Source organism: Pelophylax lessonae (genome assembly GCF_965119305.1).
Source record: "Pelophylax lessonae genome assembly, chromosome: 4".
Classification (NCBI taxonomy): domain Eukaryota; kingdom Metazoa; phylum Chordata; class Amphibia; order Anura; family Ranidae; genus Pelophylax; species Pelophylax lessonae.
The window spans coordinates 327,549,416-327,562,359 of NC_138771.1; the positions used below are offsets into that span (position 1 = coordinate 327,549,416).

Below are 12,944 nucleotides of genomic sequence, written 5' to 3' on the forward strand. Positions count from 1 at the left end.
GCCAGAACCATGGCCAACACTTTTGTGAAGAACAGAAGAGCGGAGGCGAGACCAAATGGTAACGCCACAAACTGATAATGTTCTTCTCCTACAGCAAAACAGAGAAAGCGCCGGTGTCATGCACATACTGGAACGTACACAGGTAAGCATTCTTGATGTTGATAGAGGCATGAAAAAATCCCCCTGATGTAGGGATGCCACCACCGTGCGAATGGACTCCATTCTAAACTTCTGTCACCGCACAAAGCAGTTCAGAGCCTTGAGGACCAGAATCGGATGTATGAGAAAGACGGGCCATGTCTGCGACAAGTTTTTTTCCTTCCCAGATTGTGGAAGAAAGGTACTTTCTCCCCCTGTGAGACTCCTAATAATGTCATCCAGGTTAGCCCCAAACAGGCGATTGCCTTGAAAGGGTTAATCGGTAAGAGCTTTTCTTTTTTTTAAGTCTGGTCCGCAGACCAACACTTAAAGCACAATACAACCCCCAAGCACCACTGCCAAAGCAGATAGCTTAGAAATCAGAGGAGCGGCATCTGAAGAGACATTGCAGACAAACTGCAGCCCCTGGACCAACTGGTCCGCCAACTCAGCAAAAGCAGGGGGAATCTGCTCACCCTCTAGGTCATGGTGCAAAAGTGTAGCCGACTGTTTGTCTGGCCTCAGCGCCGACCCAGCAATAGTGAACATATTGCGGGCCACAAACTCCACCTTCCTGTCTGCCGGAGATTTAAAAGCCGGAGATTCCTCTACCGGAATCATGGCTGCTTTCTTCAACCTGGAGACAAGGGGGTCCACCACTGGTGGAACAGTCTACTTCTCAAGGAGAGACTCCTCAAAGGGATACCACACCGCAAAAGGCGTGTAAGAACCACAAAAGAGACATTTTGGACACTCCCACTCTTTAGAGACAAATTCACAGCAGGAGGGACAAGGAAACACATCTGCCATGTGAGACGGCATGTAGGTGCCCATAGGGGACTGGCATCTTCGCATCCCCCATTCAAAGTTTCCCACACAGATGCAATCAGTGCGTTAACTAGCACCTTCTCGTGCACAGCTACAGGTGTGGAGGCATCATCTTCATTAACTGACAATCAGGAAGAGTGGCCACAGATCCCACAGGGTGGGCCAAGTCCACTGCGGCCGAGTCAGGATCTGATGAGACAGATGAGGCAGGGGATGATTTTTGCTAGCCCGCTTCCCAATGGCCACCTCCACCCAGGAAAACAAGGACTCCAGGATCGCCGTCAGTGCACCCATAAAAGGCTGCAGCCTCAGAGGGGTTCAGGTGGGAAAACGTACTTCTAAGACTCCAAAACAAAGAGGAACCCCCACAAAAAGCATCTAGCACCGCCATGCTCCACTTGTGGCGTCCAAGGGGAAAGAAAAAAAAAAACAGGAATCAACACCAGGGGAAAGGAGGAGCCCCAGAGGCTCCCGGGTCATGGCTCCCGCTCCGTTAGCACACCGGACCAACGAAAAATGGCTGCCAGACTACACAAACATGGCCCCTGGCCACATAAATACATAGGCTCATCGAGTCTCTCAGGGACCCAGGAAGGATCCCTGTAGCCCTGATATTTACCCAGCTGAGAAGCCCAGCTGCCAGCAGCGTTTTCCCCACCGGTACAGTGCAGCACACCAGTCCCAGTCACTATCTCAAATCACCACACTTCCCAAGAAGAGGGAAAGGGGGTACCAGATGGCCCACAGGGAGCTCCAACAACCAAGTGGGGTCTGAGGAGACTCCACAGGTCCGACCATCCCAGGGAGAGCCCGCATCCACCCCCAAACACTCCAGGGGGATAGATACTCCCCATACTAGGAACTAGGTGGGCACCGCTCCAGACAAAAGTACCTCGCCATCGAAATGGGGGGCTGTCGGCCAGGAGGAACGCTGCGACTCAGACAGGGAATCGGTCGTATGCAACCTCGCGAGGCGTTTAACTCTCAGGCCAGCCCCCATCTTTTGGGGTTCTGTTGCGGCCGACCTAGAGCAGAGCTTTGGTCTGCGCGCGTTTGGTGGCCAGACTGGGATGACCAACGTATCTAGATTGTCCAGCCTGTCGCCCTGTCCGGCAGTTGATTGTAGATCTCGCAGGAAAAGAAAATCCGGAGAAAAAAAAGCCATTTAAAAAGGAAACAAATTGCCGGGACCAGAGATCCCAAAAGGGAACTAGGTCCTTACTGCTGACTGGGCAGAAAAAAAAAAATAGATAGATATTTTTTTTATATGGAATGAATGACACACAAAGCAGAGGCTTGGGAGTATGCCTGCTTGAGTGACCCCCTTCGCAATCTGGTTTCTCTGTGGGCACTCGACAGGAGGGAGGGAGGGGCCAGGAGCGCCGGCAGGTGACCCGAGAAAGAGGAGGATTGTGGCTGCTCTGTAAAAAAACGCTGCACAAAGCAAGTAAGTATGGTATGTTTGTACTAAAAAAATATACACACACACACACACACACACACACACACACTGAACAAAATGATAAAGACGCAAAACTTTTGTTTTTGCCCCCATTTTTTTCATGAGCTGAACTCAAAGATCTAAGACTTTTTCTATGTACACAAAAGGCCTATTTCTCTCAAATACTGTTCACATATCTGTCTAAATCTGTGTTAGTGAGCACTTCTCCTTTGCTGAGATAATCCATCCACCTCACAGGTGTGCCATATCAAGATGCTGATTAGACAAGATTATTGCATAGGCTGGCCACAACAAAAGGCTACTCAAAAACGTGCAGTTTTAACACAGCACAATGCAACAGATGTCACAAGTTTTGAGGGAGCGTGCAGTTGACATGCTGACTGCAGGAATGTCCACCAGAGCTGTTGCCCGTGAATTGAATGTTCATTTCTCTAGCATAAGCTGTCTCCGAAGGTGTTTCTGAGAATTTGGCAGTACATCAAACCGGCCTCACAACTGCAGACCACGTGTAACCACACCAGCCCAGGACCTCCACATCCAGCATCTTCACCTCCAAGATCGTCTGAGACCAGCCATCCGGACAGCTGCTGCAACAATCGGTTTGCATAACCAAAGAATTTCTGCACAAACTGTCAGAAACCATCTCAGGGAAGCTCATATGCATGCTCGTCGTCCTCATTGGGGTCTCGACCTAACTGCAGTTCTTCGTTGTAACCGACTTGAGTGGGCAAATGCTCACATTCGATAGAGTCTGGCACTTTGGAGAGGTGTTCTCTTCACAGAGGAATCCCGGTTTTCACTGTACAGGGAAGATGGCAGACAGCGTGTATGGCTTTGTGTGGGTGAGCGGTTTGCTGATGTCAACATCGTGGATCGAGTGGCCCATGGTGGAGGTGGGGTTATGGTATGGGCAGGTGTATGTTATAAAAAACGAACACAGGTGCATTTTATATGCACAGAGATACCGTGACGGGATCCTGAGGCCCATTGTTTGCCAATCATCAACGACCATCACCTCAAGTTGCAGCATGATAATGCATGACCCCACGTTGCAAGGATCTGTACAAAATTCCTGGAAGCTGAAAACATCCCAGTTCTTGTATGGTCAGCATACTCACCAGACATGTCACCCATCTGATTTGGAGCAGTTCAACAGGGAGGCCACCTCACTATATGGAAGATTCAGAGAGAGAGGGTATCCCCATCGCATCTTACGCAAAGCCAAGAAAAGGGCTCTACAAACTGATAGAAATGCCCTACTAATAAAGAAAACAAAGAAAACTACCAAAACCGAGAGGGATGAATCGCAGGGTCACACTAGATTTATTACGAAATTTGGCAGACAATGGAAAAATGTTCAGTCCATTCTTCAGAAGCATTGGCACATCCTTACATCCAATCCCTCCACTGCTAGAATCACGGGGACCAAGGCCACTTATGGTGGCAAGAAGGGCCCCCAACTTGAGGGACCTTCTGGTCCACTCTGAATATAAAAGAATTGGTAAGGGTAATTGGCTGACAGATGTGCCAAGAACTTCTGGTATGTTTCCTTGTGGACACTGTCAGATGTGCCCTTTTGTTGAAAAGACCCTGCCTTCTGGAACACACAACATACTAAAACATTTGAGATTAACCCCCTCCCATCCGCGCTACAGCCCATATACGGCTGCAGCGCGGACTTGAATTTTCGGGAGGCCGTTTTTAAACGAAACAGTGACACGCCCCCCGCGCGCGCGCGCATCGGGGAGAATCTGTGTCGGCCGTGTCCCTTGGACACGGCCGATCACAGATCGTGGTGAATGGCCAATCACAGCGGCCATTCACCACGTGATCAAGCCGTCCAATGAGAGATGATCTCATATGTAAACATATAAGATCATCTCTCATCGCCGGCACTCCTTCCTCACACAGACACTGCAGTGTGAGGAAGGAGGGGGAGCCGACAGCCGCTGGGGACACACAGGAATGTAATCAGGGCACTGATCACCAGTGCCCTGATTACTAGAGGTAAAAAAACCACACACATTGCCCCCCCATCAGTGCCCACAGTGCCCGCCATCAGTGCCCCCATCAATGCCCACAATCAGTGCCCATAGTGCTGCCAGTCAGTGCCCATCAGTGCCTGCTCATCTAGGCACTGATGAGCACTGACTGGCAGCACTATGGGCACTGAGTGTGGGCACTGATGGTGCTGCCCATCAGTGCCACCCCGTCAGTGTCCATCAGTGCCATCCGCCAGTGCCCATCAGTGCCGCCCAGCAGTGCCACCTCTCAGTGCCCAGCAGTGCCACCTCTCAGTGCCCAGCAGTGCCACCTCTCAGTGCCGCCTATCAGTGCTCATCAGTGCGGCATATTAGTACCTCCTCATCAGTGCCCATAAGTGCCACCTCATCAGTGCCACCTCATCAGTGCCCATCAGTGCAGCCTATCAGTGCCCATCATTGCAGCCTCATCAGTGAGGGAGAAAAATTTATTTTCAAAATTTACTCGCAGAAAATAAGAAAAACTTTTTTTTTTTTTCAAAATTTTCTGTCTTTTTTTTTTTTGTAAAAAATAAAAAACCCAGAGGTGATTAAATACCACCAAAAGAAAGCTCTGTTTGTGTGAAAAAAATGATAAAAATTTCATGTGGGTACAGTGTAGCATGACCGCGCAATTGTCATTCAAAGTGTGCGAGCGCTGAAAGCTGAAAATTGGCCTGGATGGGAAGGGTGTTTAAGTGCACAGTAGGCAAGTGGTTAAAAGGTTTATTAACTGTTCATCATCTAGAGTTACTTACTTGCTTGAATGTCCCTGTCAGAAATATATAGGTAAAACAAAACGTCAACTGAGGGTTCGTTTTGGAGAACATCTTAGGGATATTAGAAAATCCTCAGACCTAGACAAGGAAAAAGCTAAAAAACTTGAAGAAAATCCGGTTGCTTTACACTTCAGAGACTATCGTGCAAGTAAGACAGATGGTTTAAAAATCAAAGGTATCTTTCTCTTGGACTTACCTCCAAGAAGAGGGGATTTTGATGGGATTTTGACAGGATTTTGTTGCGTAAGGAAAAATTTTGGATTTACAATGTTAATACTTTGGTACCCAATGGGTTAAATACAGAGTTTAACTTAAACATTTTTCTCGATAACTAAGGCTAGCCAGAAGTAATGTCCCTATCTCAATTTTAGTATTTCCCTACTTCCTGTCTAAATCGAAGCACCACTCTTCGATCTTGGTGTTAAAGTCAACTGCATCCCGGGTATGTGTTTTACTCTTCAGAGGTGGTATGGGGACCTTCAAGTGATTCTTCTTACATATTTCTTTCCTTACCTTTCCCTGCCTTTTCTTCTTAGCAATTTGGGGTCTCTAAGTATTCTTCCAAGATTGTATACTTTACTTTTAGACGGATACAGTACATATTTTATATAATCAAGACGCTGTGATTTTTTTGCCTTTTGACTGTGTTCATCATAGTTAAAGACTATCTCAACTTTTTTATTATCCTACATCTTATCTAAATTGAAGAATTGCCACTAGATCCTAGTGTTAAGGACAACCGCACTTCGGGTATGTTTATCACTCTTCAGAGGTGGTATGGGGACCTGAAACTGTTTTTCCTCCTGTCTCTTTTCTCATCCCTTCTTACCTCCTCCATTTGGCAACCTGGGATCTCCAGGTATATTTTTAATATGATATATTTGATTATCTGTCAGATATAGAGTATTCTGTATAATCAAGATGTGGTGATTTTTTGCCTTGGACTAGCTTCCATATTTGTCCTCCCTTCCCTTGTAATACTGAATACCTACCTCCCCGGGTAATAGACTGAGCCCAGGGAGAGATATATACTTTAGATCTCTACCCAGTTTTCATCTGTTTGTCAGTTAGTGATTCTTATTGTTACATTTCTCCCTGCTTCATACATGATCTTGAAGTGCAGGAGTATGCTAAGTATACTTTGCTCTCTTTCCCTCCTGTACCTCATGATCCTTGATGATTGTTGCCATGTCTCATCTCCTGATTGACTCAACTGTGCCAGTTGCCATGTGGTCATGTGGTCTATCACTATTTTGCAATCCTAACAACTTACTGTGGGGGAGGGAATGTCTGAAATCCATTGAATTACACAATATAAAAAGGACATATACCTCTCCCCTCCCCTGATCCGAAGAAGTTTGCCGAGTGGCGGACGAAACGCGTCATCCAGTGATCGCTGTTACTCCCAGATGAAAGGCGGGTGTGCTCTGAGCTGCTCGTGAAGCCTTAAGGCCCGTACACACGTACCGATCGTCAGCGAACGATCGGACGTCTTTTGTCCCTGGGCTGTCGGTGTCTGTTGAAAAGTGCAAAGACAACACAAGAATTTTGTCCGTCGACTACAGCCGACTGCAGAAGTGATCTCATGTAATGGTTAACTTTCCCTGCGTTTTTTCTTTTTTGAGCATGCCCAGTCTTGCAAATCTGCGGTCTGTCGTCCGAATTCTGTACTGACTGGCGAACAATCGGCCGCTCTGGTGTCGGCATACAAAGATTTTAATGCTTGCAAGACAGACTCTTGTCGGCAGAATGTGCGCTGACGGCTGTCGGAGGCACCATACTAACAAGCGTACAATCGGCAGATCTTTCGTCCGTCGACGTTTGTATGCCGACGATCGGTACGTGTGTACGGGCCTTTACAAACCGATGTGTGTGGAGAGACACTGATGGGCCGTAGCTGCCATACTCACCACACTTTATATTGGAAAAAGGAGAAGCCAGCTCATGGGATCACTCTCTTCAGCCTCATCTCCCCTTACTAACACAGATACTTCATTTGGACAATCTGAAACTGGCTTCTAAGTTCTTATCACCAGCCTGGTCACGGTCAACTTTGGAACTTCATATTGGGGGCACAAGTGACAAGAAGCAGTGAGTATCACACTCCCCATGTTTGGGCGATATAGTATTATCCTGCTTAGGCTCCCCTCTATCTGCATTGAACCGTTTATCCAAGGTGGATGTGTGCTTGAACTTTCAGCTATTATACTCTTTGATTGGAATACCTGACATCAGTGGAATATACTGTTTTTCCATTCCCCTATAGTCAGTCTCAGAATCTCCCTTTGGATGAACTTTGTATTTACACCAGCAAATGTCTCATCAGGTGTGTTCCTCTACAATGCTGATTAATTGGATCAGCTCATGCTGCCCTATCAGATATATAGCACTCTGAAGAGCGACACACACCTCCAACATTGAATTTGACTTTTTGAAATGTGATACACTTATCACTGTGGTTCTTAACTCACGTTTCAAGTGGACTTCAAGTCATGTAATTTATGCCAACCATCACATTGCTACTGTGCTTCACTACAGAGTGGGAGTCACTACAGAGTGGGAGTTCGGATATCTGTGTATTTACACCAGCAAATTTTTCATTAGGTGTGTCCTCTTACTATGCTGATTAATTGGATCAGCTCATGTTGCTTTATCTGAAATACAGCACTCTGAAGAGCGATCCACACCTGCAATACTGAATCAGATTTTTTGAAATGTGATATACTTACTGTGGTTTTCAGATTGATTCCAAGCCATGCAATTAATGCCAACTATCACATTGCTATTGCGTTTCACAGCATAGCGGGAGTTTTGATATTTGCTTATTCTACAGCTGTGAGTGACATATCCCCTGTATTCATTCCCCTGCACGGTCATTGGGATGTTCTTTTAATCATGTTAATGTCATGTCTTGTGATTTGTGTTTGCAGATATGTGTGACAATATGTTATTAATTCCCAATTTTTGAACAAAGTATTTCTTTTTACCCTTCACACTGTGTGGGTGTTGCCTTATCTTGTGAATGGTTACTCCCATTCCATTTTGTTTTTGATGGTTCTACTCCCATAGGTTCCCCACACCCCCCCTTTTGGGGTGAGTCGGTGAAGGACTACCCCCACCAACCAGTTTTTTGACTGGGACCCTTTTTGCATACGTCACCCATTGACCATGTTTGGGATGCTCTGGATCGGCATATACGACAGCATGTTCCAGGTCCTGCCAATATCTAGCAACTTCGCACAGCCATTGAAGAGGAGCGGACCAACATTCCACAGACCACAATCAACAACCTGATCTACTCTATGTGAAGGAGATGTGTTGCACTGCGGGAAGCAAATGGTGGTCACCCCAGATACTGACTGGTTTTCGGACCCCCTAATACAGTAAAACTGCACATTTTAAAATGGCCTTTATTGTGGCCAGCCTAAGGCACACCTGTGCAATAATCATGCTGTCTAATCAGCATCTTGATATGCCACACCTGTGAGGTGGATGGATTATCTCAGCAAAGGAGAAGTGCTCACTAACACAGATTTAGACAGATTTGTGAACAATATTTGAGAGAAATAGGCCTTTTGTGTACATAGAAAAGTCTTAGATCTTTAGGTTCAGCTCATGAAAAATGGGGGCAAAAATAAAAGTGTTGCGTTTATAAATTTGTTCAGTGTATATATTGCCTTTAATATCACTTTAACTAAGGCTCCGTTCACATCTAGGCGTTTTGGGGCGTTTTTGGGGCGTTTTTCTGCTCTAGGATCAGCTCTCAAAACGCCCAACAAGACAAATCCTATTCATTTCAATGGCCCCTGTTCACATCTGAGCGTTTTGACGCTGTATACAAAACGCCCAACGCTCAAAAAAGTACATGAGCTTCTTTTTGGGCAGATTAAAGGCGTTTTCCATTGATCTCTATTCAATCTAAAAACGCCTGCACAAAAATCGCGGTAAAAATCGCGGTAAAATCGCGGTAAAAAACGCGCGAAAAACGCTACGCTCAGGTGTGAATGTAGCCTAAAGGGTAACTTCACTTTTGTGGGAAAAAACGTAGCAAATAAAATAAATAATAATATAGCATATACAATTGCGATACAAGTCATATTTTAATTAAATGTTATTAAAAAATGACCTTTCTTTTTAATCTACAGCTCTGTAATATTCTGTTAAATGCAATCCAATATGGCTACCTGGAGGTGTTCTGTACAGAGAAACTATACAGTACGCCAACCAGACATATCATTTCCTGCTTGTGTGATTGGCTCACTGATTTTGCCAGAAGTCTACACTAAAATACAAGTCAGATTTCAGGCATTCCCTGCAATAAAAATGCAATGTTTGGTGAGATACTCCCAATAGGAAATCACATCTAATAGGATGCAAACCCTGCAATTTTCCTCATTAGAGCCCTACAGGTGCAGCAGCTGATTGGTAATTATGAAACCACTCCCATTAGATTGCACATGGACACAGGCAAAACACACAGGGATTTCTTCAGAATAACAAAAGGCAGGAAACTGCAACATAGTTTGTCAAAACCCTTGAAATGTACACAGATTACCAAGAGGGGAATGTTTTTTTTTTTCTCAAAAAAATTTGAGTAAAGCCCCGTACACACGCGTCGAAAATTGGCAGGGAATTTTCGGCCAACGTCCAATCTGCCGATTTTCGGCTTGTTAGTAGGATGCTTCCGACAACCAACTCCGACTTTTCGGCCGAAAAAAATCTGGTGTGCAGACTATAACATTTTTATTGGCCGTCAACACAACGGCCGACTTTCGTGCAGTCAGTACAGATTTCGGCAGACAAAAATCTGATGAGCAAGTCTGGGCATGCTCAGAGAAGAAAAAACACAAAGAAAACAAGCCAACACATGACATCACTTCTGAAGTAGAATTTTGTTGGCCGAGAAAATTCATGTGCAGTCTAGGCACATTCCAACCAACAAAACACAACTTGGACAAAAGTCGGACGATCGGTCGGCCGATAATCGTTGCGTGTGTACGAGGCTTTAATCTTTAAGTCAAAGGGAATCTTCCCAATGGGACACATACAACAAAAGGAAAAAAAAGGATATGGGTTTTATGGAAAAAAAATGCACAATAAAACTTAGTACATACTACTGTATACATTATGCAGGACTTTACAGCCCTAATCCCCCAACGAAGCGCACAATTGAAATGTCCCTGGAACACTTATACACACACACACACTAGGAAAAACTAGGACTAATATGTGGTTGAAAAACAATTTACAGACGAGGTTGTTTTTTTTGATTGTGGAAGAAATCCCACAAAGACAGAGCTAAAATAAAAACCTTATTCAGACATTGGCCCTGGTAGAATCTAAGCGCTGTTTAAAATAAATATGGTGGCCTATTTGTTAGTCATATCAATGTTGTTTAAAGCAGGTCAATGATTCTAAATGTAAAATAATGCATTTAGGGAAAAATAATCAATTGATAGATTACAATATTGAGCGTACAGTGATGGCCAAAACTAAAGAAAAAAAAATATTTAAAAGATTTGAGGGTACTTTTTTCAAATGATTACAAAATAGGCAAACCAGTGTGTTCAGACAGTGGAGGAAGTTGGTAGAATTCTAGGATGCATCACTAGAGGGGTCACCAGCAGGAGGAATGAGGTGCTGATTCCCCTACTGTTGATCTTTAATTAGACATACGGTAATTTAGAATACCGCATCCAGTTCTAGAGACCTCACATGCAAAAAGATATTGATAAGAGAACAAGTCCAGAGACAGGCAGCAAAAGTGGTGAAAGGTCTGAAGGATAAAACATATCAGGAACCCAATATGTATAGACTTGAGGAAAGATGGTAAAGGGAGGACATGATTGAAACCTTTAAATACTTTAGAGAGGTGTGAATACGTTTCAGAGTTTCAGGAAGGCAGTATTTTCAATATGAAGCTAAGATTAGGAACAATTTGGGGACACGACCTCAAACTAACTGGAGGAAACTAATCTTAGAAAGTAATATTTTACCAAAAGAGTAGTGAATGCTTGTAAAAGACTTCCAGCAGAGGTAGTCAGTCAACAGTAAGTGAATTTATACATGCATGAGACAAAAATAAAATACTGCCTAATCTTTTTTTTTTTTTTTTTTTTCTCCACCACACACTTAGCTGGCCATAGATAGAGTGATTTTCTTTTCTGCAACCACAGGGGTGGAGGGGGAGCCGTGAACACATTGATTATTGCTAGTGGCTGCAAAAGCTGCTAGCAATAATCGCATATAAAAAAATCAGACTGGTTGTACCAAAGTTGGTTGATCGATCAACTTGGGTACATTCAGCCAGCCTATACATGGTTCAAATCTTCGCCAGTCCCTGCTGAACCAGCCGAGATTTAAACGGTTCATGGCTGGCTTTACTCACTGTACCACCCATCTTTACCTCTTATCAGTGGGGATAATTTCAAGAGAATTCTGAAGGTCAGATCATAGTTTATTTTCTTAGGTCAAAATTGAATTTGCTTCCTTGTCAGCATAAAGCTGCCCTGTATACCGTTCAGCCAAAACAAATATTTCTAAATATGCCTATACCCCTAAAACTGCATTAAAAAAAAAAAAAAAAAAAACAGGTTTATGAACTGTAAAGAAAAAAACAAAAAAAAAAATACATAAATGTACCTGAGCTGTGTAGAGACACTGCCGTCACTCTAGCATGGATCACATTGGCCTTTGTCAGCTTTAGCAAACCTGAACATACCAACTTATTACCTCCTTCCACAGCCCACATATTTCCCTGGGCTCCTGCCAAAGACATGGCTCCTAGAGGAAAGCACACAATAACACACCAGAACAGTTACTTACAAATATGTCAGTTGCTTGCAAATCATATAAACAGTATGTTAAATCTGATCTAGTCAATAAACCAAAACCAGCCCACAAAGAATGATAAAACATAAGGCTTATAGTTAAAGTTAGGTTATTAACTGCAGGCAGTTTGTTTGGGATTACTGGATGTCTATGGAAATGCACAGATCTGCAAACCAGCTAAGGTTTTTTTGCCAAGTATGTATCTTTTGTCCTCAGCATGCAATAGGTAGAGTAACAGCCTTAAATGTAACTATATCCTTTATCAGGTCAGGCTCTTTGGGCCAAACTTCTCCTGTGGGTCAAAAGGAATGTGCTTAGTTCTGCACTCCTGTGACCCAGATTCAGCAACAGTGAGCTAAAGTCCGATGTCAGCTGACCTCAAAGCGCTGGTCCATGCTCTGCAGAGATCCCAACAATGATGTCGGGATCTGCCCAGATTCCTAACCCGAGCAGCTGACTCAGCCGGCGGTGTCCTCAGAGCCTAAGCCAACCACTCCCAACCCCTCCAGTCTGGGGCTCCAGTGAGCACTGGAGTGCAGAGCGGACTCCATAACTGAGCGATCAGTGGTCTTTGATCACTCAGTTCTGGGTGTAGATCCAGTGGGGGGCAGCTGCAGCTCGAATTGATGCTGCAGCCATCTATTCTTTTTTTATAATAAAACATGTTATACTTACCTGCTCTGTGCAATGGTTTTGCACAAAGCGGCCCAGATCCTCCTCTTCTGGGGTTCCCTGCTGGAGTTCCTGGCTCCACCTCTTCAGTGAGTGTTCAAATTGGAAGCCGTTTCCTATGACTGCACGCATGCTCAATCCCAAACCCCACTGCCTGCATCCATAAATACAGACAGCCCAGCTAGGCCCTGCCCCCACACCACCGGATTTATT

The 12,944-nt window shown here is 44.6% G+C and overlaps 1 protein-coding gene across 1 annotated transcript in view; it reads right to left on the minus strand.

Moving 5' to 3' along the window:
* The window catches only part of PCYOX1L (prenylcysteine oxidase 1 like), a 52,624-nt gene that overhangs the window by 11,527 nt on the left and 28,153 nt on the right, over positions 1-12,944 (minus strand). The window contains exon 5 of the mRNA XM_082255561.1: positions 11,871-12,011. Within this exon, the coding sequence (XP_082111687.1) occupies positions 11,871-12,011 (141 nt within the window). The remainder of the gene's footprint in view (positions 1-11,870; positions 12,012-12,944) is intronic.